Source organism: Mesocricetus auratus, unplaced genomic scaffold, assembly GCF_017639785.1.
Source record: "Mesocricetus auratus isolate SY011 unplaced genomic scaffold, BCM_Maur_2.0 Super-Scaffold_100014, whole genome shotgun sequence".
Classification (NCBI taxonomy): domain Eukaryota; kingdom Metazoa; phylum Chordata; class Mammalia; order Rodentia; family Cricetidae; genus Mesocricetus; species Mesocricetus auratus.
In genome coordinates, this window is record NW_024429197.1 from 27,906,535 (window position 1) to 27,928,018 (window position 21,484).

Below are 21,484 nucleotides of genomic sequence, written 5' to 3' on the forward strand. Positions count from 1 at the left end.
CTGACCAACAAGGCCCTTTAGAGACTAAAGCCTGGAGAATCCTGAGGCTACAGCCAGTGCAGGGGAGGTGATGCTGTCACAATTATCAGAACTCTGTTCAAGCCGAACAACTCTGCAGAAAATGACTGAGCCATCAGTCTAAAAGAATATGGTCTCAAAATAGAAACTGAGTCTAGAAGAATAAGGAAGAGTACCTTTCCTGGAGTCCCTGAGTTTGAGGGATCGAGGTTTGCATGTGCTGTATCTGCCTTCCGTTCAGGCTGAAGGCTCCAGGAAAGAAGGGCTGATTTTTTGCTTCCGCCATTTCTCAAGGCCTTGGTGCCTGGCACAGCAATGGAACTCAATAGATGAATGTAAAATGACTGAAGTCAGAGCCTCATACACTCAGTATCTGCACTGATTTGGAATGCTTCCGGCTCCATTTTATAGGCAGGGAAACAAAGTCAGAGGGTGACATCACCCCTGCGAGCCTCGATGGGATCTAGACCTACCTAGTTCTGCTGGCTTCAAAGCAGTGTTTCTTACCATTAAGGCAAGATGGAAAGAACTAGAAGACTGCTCACATGTGTTTTAGAGAGTGCATGCATCTGTGGGCATGATTTCCCCTCCAAAGAGTTCTGTATGAGGTTCATTGTTTTTACTCTCTGCTCAGAGGTGGCATCCTAGAGTGAGAAGAGCCCAGACCCACAGCATGGCAGCAGGGGCACCTGCTGGGCCCAGGTTACCACATGAAGTCACACCAGACCTCTCCTGTCTGGGTTAGACCCTAAATGTCCTCAACCAAGGCCAGTGTCCTCAAATTATGGAATCACGAGGCTCACATGCTAGCATCCACCTTGATGGTAGGCTCTGACCACTTCACAGGTGTAAACTGAAAAGTTCCGTTTCACTTGTGAGGCAAGGTGATGGGGCCATAGACAGAGAAGAGGGAGAATACAGAGGGACAGGTGCGGGAATGACAGCAGAGTTGGCAAGGGGTGAGTAGTGGGACGTTTTAGGTGGTGCTGGGTCTTGACGGCTGGTGGTACTGGCGGTTGTGAAACAGTGGTGTGAGAGCATGTGTATGCACATGTACACACCTGTGCACCCACACACAGAGATGTCCGGGTGCACGAGCCCTCTTTCCCTCTTATTTTTTCCTGGCAAAGTAATCCAGAGAAGCGACTTCCTGAGAGGACCAGTTCTTCATTTACACACACACACACACACACACACACACACACACACATACACACACACACACACACACACGACCTTAGGTGGAGGGCACTTTGGCAGGGAGCATTGAGATCCAGGCAGGGAGGGAGACCTTTCCTCCACTAGCTTGACTGGTAATATTCAGGGTGTCCATTTGCTTCTCCAGGAAGCAGGAATAGTCGCTGCCCACACTGCAGGAATCTTCAAACAAGATATTATTACACCGTTTCTGGGGTAAGGATACAGAGGCCCTGAGAGCTGAAGCCTTGCTGAAGGTACCCAAATAAGCAGGCAGAAGTATTAGGACTCCAACCAAGTCTGATTAATTCCACACCTCCACCAAGCCTGCTGCCCTCCCAAGTGAGGCATGCCTTTCTGGCAGAATCATTCCATAAAACTGGGCTCATTAAATCAACAAGAGGGTCTGAAGAGGACAGAGCATGCCTCAAATGGAGATTTCTTTTTGAGCTGAGTACCAACAGCCTTGGGAGTTCCTGAGAGGCACTCCCTGGCCCAGAGGCCAGAGACCAAGATCCATGTCTGATTCTGGTCAAGTTTCCAACTTGCTATGGAGACTCGAGGGTGACACAGTTCAGGGCTTCCCCAAGGCAGCAAGCAAGGCAGAGCAGGTCACAGAGCACCGGAGCTACTGAGGGCAGGTTTGTAGTAAGGGACAGAAAACCCAGGCAGGAAATGCTTCCCTGAGAGTCTGGGGTCTGCAAAGTGGCCCATTAGTGCTTCCTGCCACCTTACCACAGATGACATCTCCTCATCACTATGTCCTAGACACCGTCATTCACGGGTGTGGCTGTCAGCTTCTTCAGTCTCTATAACAACCCCAGAAGTCTACTGTTTCCCTTTGAGATGGAGAAACTGAGGTGCAGGGAGGTTCTGTGACACTCCCACGGTCACAGTGTAATAAGTGAAGGTGCTGGGATCCAATCTCTCTGTCTAATAAGAGACTATGTTGTCCCACACCCTGTCACGGAGCAGCATGGGAGCTCCTCTGTTCTCTCCAATTGTTCTAACTAGAGAATAAGGATTCTCTGGCCTCACAGGGGCCACAAAGGAAGCCAGGTGATGGAAGAGTGGCCTAGAGTCCGCCTTCTACATCCAAGCAGCCTTCAGAAAACCTAAACCCTGCCATCCCTAACACTACCCCTTCCAGACACCTGTGAGGACAGAACTCGCTGTACTCCCAGACGCAGGTGCGCTAGCAGCTTGGCAGTGAGGACTATGGTCCTGGCCAGATGGAGACAGCCAGGCTTTCCAGGCCTGCTTCCCGCTCAAGGTCACTGAGCCAGTGAATGCAGAAGAAGAGGCTCTCAGTCACTGTCCCTCCAGGCCTCAGACCTGTACTTCCCTGAAGCCAGGTGAGCTGGGGAAAGGGACCAAGCCTCAGGCCCTGACTACTGGAAAGAACCCTCTGGGGCTTGACTCAGGATGTCCCCATGGAATACAAACCCAAAGGAGGCAGAAAAGCGTGAGTAATAGTGTCTGCCTTGTGCCGCCTCAAGGAAAGATGAATGGATTGCTGTGTGTTTCAAGGGACAGCTGCTGAGGTAAGGAAAGACACAGGGCTAACCCAGGAGGTGGATCCCACTTTCAGTAAGCCTAAGCCACCTTACTTTCTCAGAGCCTCCACAGCCCTACCTGGAAAGGGCACATCAAGTGAGGTGGTCGGAACTCTGTGTTCTTCTGGGTACAAAACTTGACCTTCTAGCACTTCTCAGCCTGCAGCAGAACAGGATCAGGCCGCGGATCTGGCTAGACCCAAGCTCAAACCCCCTCTCTACTACTTACTGACAGCATGATATGGTGGTATATTATTTATGACTTATTAAAGCTTGCCTTAGGGAGCAGAAAGCAAAGCCAGACAGACTAGTTAGTTATAGAAGCAAGGCTGTGGTGGTACACACCTTTAATCTCACCATTTGGGAGGTAGAGGTAGACAGATCTCTGTTAGTTTAAGGCCACACTGAGCTACACTAAATTCATCCTAAAAAAAAAACAGCTCACACGATGATGGTCTCAGCACTTGGGATCACACGCCTTTAATCAGCACTAGGGAGGTATAAAAAGCAAAGGGTCTCATGTGGAGATTGATTCTCCAGCCATGCTGAGGAGAGGCAGCAGTCTGAGGCTTGGTGAGAGCTCACAGAGACAGGATCACCTTTCCACCTGAGGTAGAAGTAAGGTAAGAGCTAGTGGCTTGGCTGTTTTGCTTTTCTGATTTTCAGCTTGAGGCCTGAACACTAATATCAGTCTCTGGGTCTTCTATTATTCGTGTTACAGTGTGATCTTGAGACTTCTCTTTCCAAATTCAGTTTAGCAATCCACAGCCAACACAGTCTTTGTTCCTCACAACAGACCCAGATAATGAACAAGATAATCCTGCTTTACAGGTGTGGAAAGTGTCCATTGGACAGCCAGTCTTAAGCCTTAAATAGATCATGCATGAATGGGAAAGACAAATGTACACAGATCACATAACCAATTAGGGTAGTAAGGGTGTTTTATTGATGATGCTAATTTTCACTTGTCGATATAAGCAACAAGCAGAGGACTGGAAGGAGTAGATTATAGAGGTCCATGAAGGGGCATTAAAACCTGAGAAGACAAGAAGTGTTTGCAAAGTGTCAAGTGACCTCCAAGACAGAGGGAGCAGTAAGGACAAGAATAGGTGATAGAAGATTTCCCCTCTGAGATTAATCTGTGTGAGGCTGGGTTGCAAAATGGATGAGATCAGAGAGCTTGGCAAGGACTAGACCATGGTGGGCTGTCTGTGGATACCATCCATGTGGCTGGAGCTCAGCTTGAGGAAGTAGTTAGCAGGTATTCACGAATTCTACCAAGGAGCAAATATGTATCTGAAAGCCCCTAGGACAATGCTGAGTTCATCAAGTCAGCACCATCCAAGATCACTGTTCAGGATCCTCACCTGTAAAATGGGACGGTGGCCCTCTGTACTGCTCACAGGCATGTTGGGTTTTGGCTTCCTAGACAGGAAGATCTAGACGGCAAAACTTACCGCCTTTTTGCAAACAAGGGCAAAAGCAGTTACACTCAGTCAGCTGGGGGAACAGAACTGCTGCCACGTTTAGCAACTGACAGATGGCTTCGAGTAAAGGGGGCAGACAGCCCTGGGAGAGCCTGGGAAAGGTTATTGCAAGGACAGTGCTGGGGGCGGGGCAGAAGTGAGAGTGTGAAGGAGTCAGCTGTAGAGACTAGGGTCCAGCCACTCAGCTGACAAGCTGCTGGCCTCTGCCAGTCACACACCCTCCCTGAGCTCAGCCTCATCAGCTGAAAACTAGAGGGAGGCAATCATGCCTAAACAGCATGCGGAGAATGGGACCCGGAGAATGAAACTCGTATTTATATGCACAGTGCTTGAGAGTCTGTAAGGTAGATTACTACTTCATCTTCCCGGGTTCCCATGGGGATGAAGGTGACATCTGTCAAGAGCCTGCTATGCGCCAGGCATAGGACTAAGTGTTGTGTTTACATTTATCTCCTGCCAGCTTCCTAATGCCTTCCTAGATAGTTCTGGTAGCTTCATTTTACATTTGAGGGATTTGACATGCTGCTGCAAGGAGCTAGTCTCCCAGACATTTGACCACGGACGGCATTGTCTGATTCCCAGTCTCCGTATACTTGTCCTGCATTACACTGCGTTGGAGCTGTGTAACCTTCAGAAGCTTTCTCCAACCCCTATGACCACATGGTCATCTTGAGTTCTCCAAATTTGAGTTTTCTCATGTCGATACATAGCTAATGTTAGTCTCTGTGACATAGAAAATTAGTATACTTAAAACAAACTACAATCACCAATAGCCTCCGAAACAATACAGAGAAACCCTGTCTCATAAAAACCAAAAAAACAACAACAACAACAACAACAACAACAACAAACTACAATCAAAATATATTAATTCCTTGAACTGTACTTTGTACATATACAACATCTTCCTATTTTACATGATAAGTACAAATGAAGCTGGGCATGGTGGCACATTATCACAGCTACTCCATAGGCTTAGCCTAAAGGGTATCAAGTTTGAGGCCTGACTGTGCTGCAAAGTGAGTTCAAGGTCAATTCAGGCAACTTAAAGAGGCCCTGTCTCAAACTAAAAGTTTCTTAAAGGGTTACAATTGTAGCTAAGTAGTAGAATGTTTGTATAGCATGTGCGAGGTCCTGGGTTGAATCTCTAGTACTTTGAGGAAAAGAATAAAATATTGACAAGAAGGTGAAACAGAAAGAACCCCCATGTAGCCGGGCATGTAGCCAGTGGCAGTGTAAAACTGAATGTTTCTAAGAAAGAACTGGGGAGGGGGTCTAATAAACCTGAGGGTGCACAGATCAGTAAGCACTACAGAGAGTGACTTGGTTGAAGATATTAGGGTCCATCTTTTCATTCCCATGAAATGCACCTTAATTCAGTGCAGTGGAAATGCATAGACTTTCTTTATAAGGAGAGTGTCTGACACTTCTGTGATGTCAAGAAAAAAAATGAGTATCTTTGAATAGCATGTAATTACTTGGCATGAAGTAGAATGTGCCCGATGAGACATGGCAGTCAGAAAACTTGCCCAAGTGGCTTTAAATCTCAAGAATAAGGAATAGAGAGCTAAGGAGGCTAGGGGTAGAGTTATTCAAATGTTTTGGTAGAACCCTGTCTGTGAAGGTGTTGAACCATGGCATTCTGAGGTGGAAAGGGCAGCTCTGGTGCTGGGGAAGTGGAATGGGGTGTTAATGTAAGCACGGCTTATGGTGAGCATGAGACAGCTTCACATCAGGCTATAGATTCCTGTGGTTTTGCATATATATATAGATATGTACATATCTATATATATGTGGATATGTAATTATACATTATATACTACGTGTTTATTAGTAATAAATATATAAATATAATATTATGTATATTTCATACATATATGCAATATATTACATAATTTTATGTGACAATACAATAGCTCAGTGAAGTTATTTTGTTTTTTTAATTAAAAAACATTCACAGACTTATTCAAAAGAGTTAGGCTGTGCTTTGAAAGTAGTCGTTAACTGTCTTATGTTATAGGGTTGCGAGTTCATCAGTATTTCTGAAAATGAATACCAGCTTTCAACATCGCTAGCCACTGACTTAAGTCCCCTCAGTAGACCTTTGTGTTTTTTATTCTTTAGACATTGCTTAATTATATAATATACTTAAAAATAAACAAAACTACAAATGTACCCTGGAAAAAAATAAAATAAAAAAGTTGCTAAGTAAATGATTGAATTAAGTGAGTAAATAGACAATGTTCCCAATTCACAACCCTACTATCCACAAAACATATCTAGCTTGGGTCAAATTTCCTGCTGTTGCCAACTGCTCAGGACAAATAAATCTGGACAATATTGGTGACCCCCCCTCCAGTCATCCTTATTATAGAACAATAAAAGAATTTCCCTAAGCACCTCTTGCTCACTTACCCATCTATCCATTCATCTGTTTTTTTCACACCAATACTCACTGATAAGCATTTATTGAATCAAAACTGGGTGGGTATCAACTGCAGCTTCTTTGAAGAACTTAGGTGAATTGCCATGTGAGATGAAGACTTTGTGTTTGCACTGTCCCAAAGGTCATCACAGTGCCTCAGCAGGCAGAGGACACCTGTGAGATCCTGCACTTACCTTGGCACACAAACGAAGATGGTGTTTCCCCTGGGTGGACTCGTCCTGTGATGAATATCACCTTCTTTTCTGTCCCTTCTCGGAGATTTTCTGTAAGAAACAAATGGAGGGTCACCATGGAAAGCAGGCTGAGACTAGAAATTAGTTTGTGGGAAGGAGACAGCTGAGGAAGAGGCTAGATGGATGCTTTACTTTTATCTTTTCTTTTAATCACTGTGTAGAACCGTTAAGGACCAGCCATTGTTGACTAATCAGGTCTCCATTTATTTAATATTAAAAGACTACATTTCTTTTTCTTTGTGTAATTTGGAATATTATATTAATATGAAATATTTACAACCATCTTAGGAAGCTGTTCGTGAAGTTGAATCCCAAAGCCATGGACTGTGCCTGTAGGCAGTTGTATATCTTTCTGAGTTTTAGTATTCTTAGCTATGAATTAGGAGAATAGCATCTGTTTAATTTGGTTGTGATAACAAAACAAGGCTACATACCACATAGTAATAAACAAACATCCAGTAAACGACAGAATAAAAAGGCAGCTATTTATAATAGTGAACATAGCATGTTATTTAATTAACCCTTTTTGCCAGATATATTATATATATATATGCATAATCTTTAGAAAACATGTAATTCATATTCCTGTTATAGATGCAGAAACTGAAGTTATGTAATTGCTTAAGGTCACACAGTTAATAGGTAATATCAGATGAGATTAGATTTCAGGCTTTTGTTTTGGTGGTGATACAGTAACAGGGGCCAGATTTCTTTTATATTGAAGACATAGAAAACTAGGTTTTCAGGGTGGCTTACTGATAGAATCCTGGTCTAGTGCATGTAAGGCCCTGGGTGTGACTCCTAGCACTTGGAAATATAAAAACAAAAAAAACCTGATTTGGAAAACTAAATAAAGTGTACCAAACAACTACTTTTAGATGTTGGATAAGAGATAAGGGGCAGCACAAGATTTCCACGAGGAAAGGAGACAAATGCCTCATGGTTGCCCTGTCTTTTTCTGATGATCCATTACATAATGAAGAGCAAGGTACAATATCTTAAGCATACTATGGAAGTCTCACTGAGATTCAAGATTAGCAGGTAGCCTTTGTGGAGAGGCTCTGTGAATTCCAGTAGAGAAAAAGAGTTCCAGAAATCTGTAAGGAGCCCTCTTGAGTCTTGGTTAGGTCCCAAATTCTATGCATAGGTAGAGTGAACCTTTAAGCTATAGTTTGGGTCTGAGTGTGCTGAAGACTTGTCCCCAGGCCTATGCCACCATTGGAAGACGGTAGACCCTTTAGCAGGCAAGACCTAGTGGAGAAATAGCGAGTCTTTGAGGACATACCTTTGAAGGCTAGGGCCCCAAACACAAACTCTCTCTACTTTGCCTCCTAGCTTTTATGAAGTAAGGAAAATTTTGAAATTTGGACTCCAAAGAATGAGTCATTTTTTATCATACAGCAAGAATGAGATGTATCTTAGTGGTGGGGATAAATTACTCCAGAAAGATCCTAACAAGGCTTTAAAATCATCAAAAAGAACCAAACTTGGAAAAGAAACTTAAGTTTTAATATATAAAGCCCAACTCTTTTGAAGGAAAGATAATAATATCCGGATACTCAACAATGTATGTATTTTGTAATATTCAGCAATAATAAAAATTATTAGACATATAGAAAAATAGGATGTGAATCAGATTCTGCTGTTACAGAAATCTAACCTGTATAATAAAACTCAGCCATTATGTGTAATATAGATTCATATAAAAATAGGCAAGAATAGCTTTCCTAACATGAATGGGGAAAGGATACTAAGGCATTGGCAGAGGGTTGATTGGCATACAACAGAACAACAACCTGAAGGAAAGTTAGGAAGAAACTGAAAAAAAATTGGATTAAATGAGCCCTATCTATATTATAAGAAGATGATCTGGAGGGAGAAGACACAGAAATAATCACAGGCTTTCTCTTAAAATGGTGGCGAAGGATGTTTTGAATGTGATTCATCATCAAAACAGATACACCAAAGCTGACACAGAGATAAAAACATTAATTCTTGAGGCAGAGAGATGGATCTGAGTTAAGAGCACTGGGTGTTCTACTAGAGGATCTGGGTTTGATTCCTAGCACCTACGATGGCACACAACTAGTTGTAATTCCAGTTCTAGAGAAGCTCATGTACTCTTCAAGACCCTACAGGCATTGCACACACATGTGCACAGACAAACAGGAAGGCAAAACATCAATATACATAAAAATAAAGTAAAATTAAAAGAAAAGTAATTCTTTTATCCTGAAACTTGGAGTGGTGGTGCAAACCTTCAATCCTAGCATTCAGGAGGCAGAGGCAAGGACCTCTGTGAGTTCAAATTCAGTCTGATCTATGCATTGAGTTCCAGGCATCCAGGACTACACAGAAAGACCCTGTCTAAAAAAATAAGCAAATAAAGGAATATAAACATTTTCCTAAAGGCTGTGGCTTGCTTGGTACATTGGGGTGAGAAGCAAGCACAGAGGGCTTCAGGTTCTCTGGAAGCCAGCAGGAAACATATTGGACAATGTACATGAGACTTTATTCTGTGCACAGCTCTACTCAGGGCACCTTTGAGAGGAGAGAATACATTGTTGTCTCAAAGAGGAGTTAAACACTTGTACATTTCCTGGACAGAATATAAGCTGCTGTAGGGAGAAAATGGTGTCTACTGGTAAATATCTAATGTCTTCCTCAGGAGTCTGTTTGGAATGGGTACCAAGGAACTGGTTGCTAAATTAATACATGAAAACACTTTATAATATTTTCTGATAAACAAGTTTAGGCACCTGCTATTTCATTTAAATCTTCATGGTGCTCTTGTGAGGCTGGGTGTGTCCATGCCACTTTACAGGTGAGAGGTCTGATGCCCACAGAAGGAATGGATACATTCAAGGTCGCTTTACCAGCAGTCCAGCCCTAGCTCCAAGTCAGAGTTCCTTTCTCTACCCTGTGTGCCTTCTGAATCCATTAACATTATACAATCCTACATCTGCTGTAATTCCATCTGCAATGTACACAAGAGACTGGTTTCATTCTTTATTGCTGACAGAAATTGAACTACTGTCTTAGTATTTATATTTCCTTTTCACTTAAAAATTTTTAACCCCCACCTCCAAACCCTTTTAAAAAATGGTACCTAACACTGACCCATGTTTCCCAGAAGTTCAGAAATGATGAATGACATTACCAAGGCCCTTGGTGAAGGCTAACTTTATGGATGCCTCCCCTGACCCAGTATCAACTCAATTGCATTCTACATTTCTGCTGACCACAGGGAAAGGCAAAACGGGCATTCTATTTGCACACTAATTTTACTGAGCCCCTGTGACTTCATAAAATGATAACGTGGGGCTAATAAAAATCAAGCCTCCCTGGCACTAATATAAGCAAATGTTGATGCAGGCAGGTAACAAATTGCTTTGTCATTTAGGAGGCCATAAAAGAGCATTATAATCATCTTTATGCAAAATGGATGGTTTGCCTTTGCTTAGCTTTTGCCTTTCATTTGCAAAATCAATTTAAGGTAATGTAGCAGCTTGGAGGTGGTGTGACATGGGGCTGTCTCCACCCCCTCCTGTCACCAAATCCCCAGACTCTTCAGTGCAAAGACAATTAAACATATTCTTGGTTGAGGCAGCAGGGATGAAGAAGGATGTGTGCTTGAACAAAGCTATGGTGGAACAGAGTGCAAACAATGAGACCAAGAACAACCCACAGGGGATGGTAAAACCAGAGAACCGAAGGAGGCCATCACGTTCAAGGGCACAACAACACTTGTTTTTTATAGCATTCTGACTCCGTGTGTGTGTGTGTGTGTGTGTGTGTGTGTGTGTGTGTGTGTGTGAGAGAGAGAGAGAGGGGGGGGGCATACCTTGTCATTGCAGTCCTATGTCACACTCAAACTCTTATTCATAAAAAAATTTATTGAACACCTATTCAGGTACTAGCTATTATTTATTTTCACTTTACAGAAAATCAAAACCAAAAAAGATTTAATGGTCTAGTCTTGTTCTTTTAACTGATGACTAAGTGGCAGAGACAGAAAACCAACTCAGGGGGAAAAAACTGTGTTCTTTATCTCTATGTTACCTTGTGAAGGATAATAGCACACTTCTGTTACAACGGTTAGGTAATATTTATTGGGTATCTATTTTACGTCGAATATTTTACATGCCTGACCATATTTAATTGTCACAGTCACCCAGTGGATCATTTACTATTGTATTGTTTCAGCCCTTTCTTATAGGTTAGGCAAATGAAATCTGGAAACATCAAGTATCTTGACTAAACTTGCAAGTGTGGAAGCCAGTATTACACCTAGATGTTTATGAATCTCTTATTTATGTTCTTAACCACTGTGTCAGATTGACTCTTGAAGATCAAATAGGGTCTTTGGGTTGATTTCATTATTATGACCATTGATTTGTTGCTGTTTCAGCTTGCAGTGTAGACCAAAGCAGGCTTGGAACTCCTTTGTAGTCCAATGATCTCAAACTCCCTGTTCTCCTGCCTCAGCCTCCCAAATTCTGGGTTGCAGATGTGTGCCACCACGTCCAGGTACCATGAATGCTTTGTTAATCTCCACTTTCAAGAGGTGGATATTAGCTTCAGTATGTACTAGGCTTAAACAGTTACTCCTAAAAATGGAATACCATAAAGGAATAATATAATACTTTTAGGTTGGGCTGTAGAAGGACTGTGGTCTAGGGTATGCTTGCTTACTTTTGAATCACTCGCTTCTGGGGACAACAGCAGTCCTGTCATGGAGACACTCAAGTAGACCATAGAGAAGTTCCACATGGTGAGAACAGCCAAGAACTACTTATGTCTAAGTGAGTTTTGAAGGATCTAGCCTTGACTAAAACTTCACTGTAATCTCAGAAGAGACACCTTCTATCCCCTCCTACACACACAACAAGAATGACTCACTAAATTTTCTACATTGATGACCCACAGAAACCAAGAAAGAATGAATGTTTGTTATTTTAATGTGTTTTAGCATAAGCCTTGCCTGTCTATCCTCTACCCTGACATCAATCTAGACCTTCTAAAATGCCCACAGAAGCATGCCACTTCCGCTAAAGACTCTTCAGCAACTTTCCATTGTTTTCAGCACAAACCCAGCTTCATTAGCCTGGCACATAATAGTCACATTCCTGTCCACCCTGTCCCACAGTCTCTGACCTCAGCTAACCCCTGGCAGTCTCGCAGACATGACATGCTCTCTCACACATCCACTCTTGGCACATGTTTTCTTCCCTGCCTTGAATGCCAGCCTCCTTCTCATCTGTCTGGGTTCCTCCTACTCACTCTTCAAGACTCAGTTTGGATGCACCTGCTCTGAGAAGGGAAAGAGGAAACTCAAGTTCACCAGGGACCTTGCTAGGTCTTCCTTGGTGTTAACAGTTAATGCACTTTATCTGATTTTCTCAGCACAAAACATGTCATACTGAAGGTAATGTGAACATATCACTGTTAGTGACAGTGAAAATAGAACAGGGGCAAAGAATCACAGTAAGAACACTATCAAGGTGCAGACTTTTTTTTATAGATAATTCTATGAGAAAGTGTAGGTGTAGGAGACACGCATCCAGCTTTCTTGGAGGAAGTGCCAAGCCAGTAAATTCTTTTGGATAAGCATGGGACTCCATGTGATCCAAGACACTCAGGAGTGTAGTTCGACCATGCTGCCTAGAAACTGATTCCAGCAGGCAGGAAGAGCTGGATAAGAGAGACTGGACAAGGCATCATTCTGGGGTCAAATGGAAGCTGGGATTTCCTGTGCTTTGAAATCCAAAGACCCTCTTATGAACCTTAGTTCTCCTAAGTGTAAAATGAGTTATCTAGGTCACAAGACAGCCTTAAATGAGTGACTTCATGTCCCTTTTTATGTGGCTTTGCCTTTAATAACAGGTACTATTCATTGAGTGACAGACACAGGATGGGGCTTCTCAGTAAATACAGCTGAATTATCTACCTTTATCTAGATAACTCTACTGTGAGGCACTGAGCTGACCTGCTAGCTCCATCCATGACCTCTCCTCTCCCCAACCGCTGGCAGTAAAAAAAAATTCCCAGACATCACTGAATGTTGCAAGTTTCCATGAATGCAAACTAGGACCTGGTTGCGAACCAATCCCTTACAAGAATATACTATTCAAGGAGAAATAGTCTTTCACAAGAAAGAGCATACCAATTGGTTATCCAATACTAGATGGTCAGTCCCTGAGAACATATACAAACAAGTAACAATATATGGACTGTACTGACTGAACAGGCATTGCAGTGACTTTGAGTGATGCATTGGGAGTCCTGGCTAGAGAGGAGGCAAGAGAGCTAATTCTGTGTACTGTGCTAAGGGATGCTCAATGTGGCAGGGGCAGAACCTTGGCAGAGGTTGAGTTCTTGTTCTAGGGAGTCTCAGCTATGAGCTTTCAGCTACCAGTACTCTGGAGACGTGGGATCTGGATAATACACACAGCATGAGTTATGACAGCCGTTTAGCCAAAGGTGTCTGGAGAGATCAGGACAGAGCTGAGACCCCAAAGACAAGAATACCAAGGGCCATGGACTTGCTTTTGCTGTGAAATTTAGCATACAGTCTCTGATGCTGACCACATGCCAGACCTTGAGTTGGTCCCTGAGAACATAGAAAGGCATCAGAGACTGCCCTTGTTGTCCTGGAGCTCAAAGGACATTCAACCTAGCTCTGGGATTATGAACCTGTAGTAGACAGCAGGACAGCTAAATTCAGGTCTGGCTGTGTGTACTTAAATGACCTTGGATCTTTTATTTCCTCACCGGAAACATGAGGGTAATATTGGTCTTGACGTGACAGGGACCTTGTAAGAATTAAATGAAATGATTCAAGAGGTCTATGCACAACATCTGATGCCTGGTAATGTGTTCAGAGCTGGAGCCTGACAGAGATCACTTGATGCAGTGCCTGATCTTGCAGGTAAAAGACGAGTCATTATGCAGTTACTTTGCTTTCTTCGCCGTATGCATGCTCAGCACCCTGGACTCAGTAGGTGCTCCACAAGTATGGCTAGAACAATTAAGGAACTGGCCCTGTCTTTTGGTCTAGTGAGTTGTCAGTTAGCACCCAGTGCTCAGCTTTTGGGAGCCGCCACCCCAGGCCTGAGGGAATTCTTGGTCAGAAACAGTGGTAGGCTTATTAGCAAATGCAAATTAAATCACACTCTGTGCCCTTTAGCAACAAGGGCAACAAAAACAGTTTCCCCAGAAAAAGAGGGGAGGCGAAAGCTAGGATGAAAGTAGAAGACAATGTGTTCTAATCAAACTTGATAAATATGTAAATTAAAGCAGCTAAACAGTAGTTGGCTTTGACAAATGACTTCTCAGTAATGGATTTTTCCACAGTGAAAGGGGAGAGTTCAGCCTGCCTGTTAGTCACAATAAGAGCCCTCTCTTGCTTTCTCAGCAATGTGGGAGAATGGGGTAGCCCGCTACTACTTAGGTTCTCTGTGGCATGGGAGGGAATGAATTCTTTTAGGATTTTAGGAGTAGATGCCATTACTAAGCACCTGCTAGCTCCTGGGCACTGCTGCCATCAGGCCCACAAGAGAGATGAGAGGCCCCTATCCCTTGAATGGAAAGTCAAGGAAGGGCCAGATTCACCAGACTCCAGAGCCTGAGTCCTTCCTGATGCTTTTACCCTCTGAGTGTCACACTGACTTGACCTTACAGGTTTTCTCCCCTCCCAGGACCTGGCAGGTCTGAGTGTTTCCTTAGCTTTCTATGCAGATGCAGTGGACCCCTCCTCATGCCTTCATTCAGCTGATTCCATCTGTCAAATAAGAGTTATGTGGATGAAGGTCCAGACAACAAGGGGCAGCAATGGTCACAATGCAGATTCCCAGCATGATACAAGACAATTGCCGTTTTAAGTCATTAACTCTGGAGCTGGGGATTTTCTGTGTTAATAATGAGCCAAAATAACTGATGACAATGACAGTCAGGTGAGAAGAAAATGAAAACAACAGGTTTTGAGCAGAGTTGTATTGTCAAGTGCTTCATACCCACTATGGTCCAAGTCCCCTGGGATCCTGAGAACTGCACTGTGAGACTAAGCACATTTCCCAGGAAAATGCAGGTTGCAAGATTGAGCTTTGTAGTTTTTTTTTCTATGTCTATGTATGTGGTATGCATTTATCTATGCTCACATGAATATGGGAATGTGTGCCTGAGTGTGTGTGTGCGCGCGCGTGCGTGCGTGCGTGCGTGTATGCGTGTGTGTGTGTGTGTGTGTGTGTGTGTGTGTGTGTGTGTGTGTGTGTGTGTGTGTGTGTGTAGGCCAGATGTTGATGGCAGGTTTCTTCAATTCCTCTACACTTTACTTATTGAGGTAGGGTCTCTCACTGAACCAGAAGCTTGTCTACCTACCCAGTTCACTCAGGGAACCCCTTGTGACAATCTCTGGGGGTGTAGACTTGTCGGGTGGACCCATCCAGCTTTTACATAGCTTCTGCAGAATCAAAGGCCAGTCCTCACACTTGCAAAGGAAGCGTTTTCTTCTCTGAGTCATCTTCCCAGCCCAGTATTACAATTAGACTCCCCTCTTCCCATCTGTCTTTGGAGATCCATTTTCTGACACCCTGACAGAGGGAAGTCCATTCTCCCACTATGTTACATAAAAAGAGACATCCTTCTGGAACTCGTGTGTGCAAGCATATATACACGCATGTGTTTCTGACTCGAGCTTCTACAAATAACTGAATTTTTATAAAAAAGTTATGAGAATGCAAGTGCAAACGAAAATTCAAGTGGTGGTTTGCAGCCTTGGAAAGACACTATTAATATAATTTCTCCAAGCAGAGAAGCAATATATGTGAGCGTTGCAGTGCTTGAGGAGAAGTTTAGAGTAGGGCAAGAAGTAACATGATCCCTGCTGGAGCAGATCCGCCTGCCTGATGCTGGAGGAATTTAGATTTGAAGAGTGTTCTTCCTGTCCTATTGAGATCTTCATTGACTTGTATAAAAATACTACTTTCGATCTCAAATCCCCACTGGCATCTTTATATGAGCACGGAAAATGCTACTGGGCTTTGGAGACTTCATTTAATGAAGGAAAAGTATTTCTATTAAAGAGTATAATTTTTTTTCTCTCAACACAACATCTTCAGAGGAGCCAGGGAAACTGAATTGTTTTCGGTTCTGAGAAAATGAACTAACCTATACTTTACCCAGCACGGACCAGAGTGGCTGAGCAGACTGTGGACACAGAGAGAATGAATGGCTGTGGCCAGGAAGGCAAAGGTCTGGACTAGGGGAATACTGGTAAAGATCCAGTCCCTGGTGCCCAGGATTTTTCAGGCCAAGAGCACTGTTCTGCTTGCTGGGGAGATATTTCTGTTGCCCCTGTCCCAGACACCACTTAGTTCCCTCCCCATATATTGTGCAAGTCACTGCAACAGCTTATGGGACTCTCCTGCCTCCTGCAGTATATTCCCAAATGATGTTCTGGCTAACCAGGCAGTCTTGGGGGACCCTTGTTTCCAATGATACATGGCTAACTAGGCTTCTCTCTTTCCACATGCCATGGTCTACTGGCTTCCTCCCAATCACACTTTTTCCTCTTCTCCTACCTCCTCTTCATGGTTCTGTAAGAACATTAGCTTTATTACAATAGGGATTTTTGGCTTTTTAGCTGCTGTGAACCCAGATATAAAACAGTAGCCATCGTGTGCACATGTTTACTCCATATTAATATGGAGTCAGCAGATTATAAATGAAGGTTGTGGGGTGTCGTGATCTGGGGAGGGGCAGGACCAAGGATGGGACTACAGTTGTTGGGGAGAGCAAGTCACTGGAGGATATACAGCTAGCAGATGGGTAAGAAGAGAAACTAGGCCCTAGCAAGTCCTATAGTATTATACCCTGAGTTCTCTCCTGGCCCCAAGCTCTTGATTAATTCTAAGGGGGCAGATGAATGTTTGGAGGTGGGATATAAACAAACCTTTAGTGTAGCCATATCTGATACCCAATGTGGCTTGATCATTTCCCAGCTATGCCGTCGAGGGAAAACTCCTTCTGAGCATCTCAGTCTCTCCTTCAGTAAAAGGAGATAACAGTAATATGCATTGTACTGTGCATTTTTAGTATTAAATGAGCTAAAACACTACAAATAACTGTGTTTATCACATGTTAAAACTCTCAATGAACCTTGGCTGTTAGCATGCATTTCTTGAGCCCCTAAACACTTCCAACCTGGAAATATCACCCTCATGCCATCAGTCACTGAACCCTATTCCCCTTTCACTCCTTTGCAATCCCTGTTGCAGCAGTCCCTGGTAGGAGAATAGTCATTTGCTCCACCTGCTCCCCTTCTCCCTTGCTGACTCTGAGTCTTGGGGCAAAAGCTGTCTTCTTGCTCCTCTTTTCCTGGCATTCATTTTCTTTGTCCGAGACAGAGAAGGGCATTTTGACATGGTTATTTTGATATGAGAGTTTTGAAATGACTACATTTAAATGTAAAATTGTTTTTGAAAATTACCAGGTACTTTGTGAAACAGACTCTCACACCCACATCATGTCTGATGTCACTGTCCTTCATCTTACCAATCCCTCGATGTCCTAGCCTCCTGCATTCCCAGCCTTGACCTACTGCCCCAGAGGAGCCCTGGTCCCACCCCTCTCCTCTCCCTCCTGAGCCCCTGTGCCAGAAGGAGAGATGGGGAGGTCCTGCTAGGGCAAGAAGAGCTGGCCTGAAATGTCTCCTTGGCATAGTACTGGGTAATGATTTTTTTGAGCCAATAGTATAATGGTTTGTTTTCTCAGCTGTGTCATAATGTCCCTTTATCAAAATAGCTGTGCTAGAGCAGCTGCTTCAGTGTAGCTGAAACAAAAGGGGCCATGTCAGTATGATAGGAACTTTGCACAAGAAACCACCTGGCAGGGAGCAGACTTAAATCACACTTCAAATGCACAGCAGTGGGAGTGGATTAATAAGCAATCAGTTACACTCCATGTCAACTTTCCCTGTGGTGATGACTTTGGGTTCCAGGGACGGTATTTCTACTGTTGTAAGGATCTCAGATGTTGAGGATGCTGCCTGATAGCACACACTGCCGCAGGTGATGAGTATTGCTGTGTGGAGTCTAGTTGAGCTCTGCTTCAGAGCCTAGATTCCAAGAGGCAGAGTGACTTGACCAAGGTCTCCCAAGTAAAGTGATTTTTATGTTAGATCAGGAACTTGCCACTGCTTTTAAATTTTTAACTAAAATATAATCATATCATTCTCCACCCCTTCTCCTCCCTTCATCCCTCCCATGCTCCTCTCTATCAAATTCATTTAATTATTATTCACACACACACACACACACACACACACACACACACACACACACACACATATATATATATAAATACAAGCTGCTGAGTCAATTCTGTGTTACTTTTTTTAAGGAGCTGAACTCTTGGAATTGGAAAAACATTTGGAGTGCTCATCACCCTCTCGCAACAGTTTTTAATTGTCTATAATCTTCATCTACACATAGGGCCCTATGAGATTCTCCCTATCACATTAGCAAATCAACAGGTGTTGCCATTGTTGGGGTCTTGTTTAAACAGCCATTGAGACTTTGTGTGCGTAGCTTTCCTGTCGTATCTACAAGACACAGTCTTGCAGCAGTCCTAGTTCTATGGTTCTTCTTTTTGCCTCCTCTTCCAGTGTTTCCTGAGTCTTAGACACACAAGTCCTGTTGTAATGTATCAGTTGGGGCTGGCCACCCCACAGTCAGTTGTTCTCTGCCATTTGACCTGTTGTGGCTTTCTGTAACTGTTGTTGTATTTTATAAAATGCAGTTTCTTTAATGAGGAGTGAGAGCACGCAGATGTGTGTTTAAGGATGAGCACTTAGAATGCAGTTAGGGATTATACTGTCTTAGGAAAGTGACAGTAGTAGGTTCTCCTCTGAGGTCTATGACTATGTGTGGTTGTCTGGGTTTACATTACAAATCCATGATTTCCCTCCTGATGAGTGGACCCTAAGTCCAATTAGACAGTTGTTGGTTACTGCCAAGACATAAGTGCCACTGTGACATCTTTAGGAATATCTTGCTGTGCTCATCATTGATGGGGTTCATAGGTGTCACAGCTTGGTAGGACTATTGAGTATTTTCCTCCTTGGCAGTTAGCATAGTGCCTTCCAGTAGCATGAAAGTCAGTACTTAGGGAGGAGGCTTTAGAGTCAGACCCAACTCAATTCCTCCAAATCATGTAGTCAAGTGTGTGGTATCTTCACCAAAAGGGACTCACAACTCACTCTCAACTTCCAGGCGGCAACCAAGTTGTCACTGGATCCTGAACATTTTCATCCTGTTCTCTGAATTCTGGACCTTGGCATCACTACTGATCTCCTAGCTCAAAATTCTACAGAACATGGCAGAAACCACAGCATGCTTCTAGAGCTTTGGGTATACTAGCAAACGTGGGTTTGGCTAAGGCTTGGGTAAAGGAAGAGTACTTGTCCAACATACAGGCTGTCACTGTCCCATGTCATGTAGCCCACTGAACTTTGTTTATTCCAGATAAAACCTTTAGGTTATCCCAGGTCTGTGTGGGGAAGGGGCATATAGCTTCTTGGAGTATGGTATACAAATAAAAAACAAAATCACTTGCATCCATTTCCACATTTAAATAATTGATATGTCTTCAGCCAGCTAAAGAAATAACCCATGTTAACCCATATTAGGAAATCATACATCCTATAGTTATAATGACTGCACAATTTAGATTGTATACAGTTTTCCTGGAATAAAATAAAGTACAAAAACTTAATTGACAGAAATCTGTTTCCAGAGGTGTTTTATGGAGCTGTACTTTGTGTTTCAGAGATGGAGCTACTAAGATAAAACAGGCCCTTTATGCAATTTCTAGGTGAGACTACATGCAACTTGGACACACAGGAGCAGAGCTGGAGAGGCCTGAGATGGGGCTCTGTAGCTTAGGGAAATTGGTGAACACATTTTTATCCAAAGCTAGGCAAGGAAATGTACCTAAGCCGTGTGTGCTGCAGGAAGGCAGTCTTCAATATCACTGATTTTAGAAGCCTTCCATCTGACCTTGTATCTGAGGCTGATGCTTCCATCTAGGGTCCCAGAGGCCTGGGGGTACTATCTCGTAACACAAATGTTAGCTGAGAACTAGAGAAGTAATTTAGCAGAATGGTCATAAACATGGACTCATTGCTTCCTACATGTGCCTCAGTCTTCTCATCTGGAAATGGAATAGCAGTAGACACTTTCAGCAAAATTCCAAGGAGCCAATGAGTTGGTATTTGTAAAGCTCTCAGCCCAATGCCTGGCATACAAGAACATCTTCCACACATTCTGCTGAATAAAATACCCCACTAATAATATGCTTTCAGGTGATCCTGGGCTCCAAGGGTGGTACTTAGCTTGAAACCCACCCCATGACAGCCCATCCTTCCATTAGAAACTGTCTTCTGTGGCCAGTTTAAGCACCTTTTTTTCTCTGGGTATGTGAGAACCGTTTACTGACAAGAAACACTTCTATATTCTGATCTTCAATTCCAATACCATCTAGGAAACTTTGTAAAGATATTGATGTTAGGAGGCTGGGGAGATGGGTCAGTTTAGTAAAGTATTTGCTGCACAAGTGTTAGGACCTGAGTTTCGATCCCAGAACCTGTGCGAAAAGTCAAACATAGCAGCAAGTGCATGTAACCCCAGGACTGGGAAGTGGAGGCTGAGGGATCCTGAGAACTCACTGGCCAGCCAGTCTAGCCAACTGGTGAGCTCCAGGTTCAGCGAGAGAGACTTTGCCTCCAAAAATAATGTTGAGAGTGATAGACGAACCCACCTGCCATTGAATTCTGATCTCTGTACATCCATACACGGACAAGCATACCTGAATATACATGTACACATGCACGTGTGCGCACACACATTCATGTACACACAGATATACATACACACATAAACATATGTAAATATTGATATCTAGAATACTTCCTAATGATTACCCATAAGATTATCATTTATAATCTTGGGGGAGGGACTCGAGAAAATTATTCTTCGAGTCTGCAGTCACCATGAAGAGCCAGGTCCTCTACTACTGGGTCTGGTGTCATCATCTGTGGTGAAGAACATAAATCAAGGTGTTTCCTCCCTCTAGTTGCTACAGCATGACCCAGGAGGACATCGGAAGTGGTCAGATTGGTCAGAACAAGGGGACGAGTGGACAAGAAGACTCGTATGTATCAAGGAGATAATTTCCTACAGCTGTCCCTTCCTAGGAACAGGACAAAATACACTAGGATAATAGGGGTGCTGTTTTCCCAGGGAACTCGCAAAACAGAGCAGACAGATTGGATTTAAAGCAGAAATATAAGCCATGTATATGGGGAGATGGAGAAAGGTATTGTTCAAAGGAGGAGGATTAATGCATTTGCTATAGGAAAAAAACACATACATGCCTGGCTGAAGAATCACACCCTTGGAGGGAAATCACTATAGCTTGGCTCCTGCTGTGTTCCTGGCACATGTAACAAGCACAGCCTGAGAAACAGGCACCACCCTGTAGTTCAGA

The 21,484-nt window shown here is 43.4% G+C and overlaps 1 protein-coding gene across 10 annotated transcripts in view; it reads right to left on the reverse strand.

Moving 5' to 3' along the window:
• The window catches only part of LOC101826706 (AGBL carboxypeptidase 4), a 1,098,260-nt gene that overhangs the window by 135,172 nt on the left and 941,604 nt on the right, over positions 1-21,484 (reverse strand). For all 10 annotated transcript variants that reach the window (XM_040756958.1, XM_040756964.1, XM_040756959.1 and 7 more), the window contains one exon: positions 6,878-6,967. In XM_040756958.1, coding sequence (XP_040612892.1) covers positions 6,878-6,967 — 90 coding nt within the window. The remainder of the gene's footprint in view (positions 1-6,877; positions 6,968-21,484) is intronic.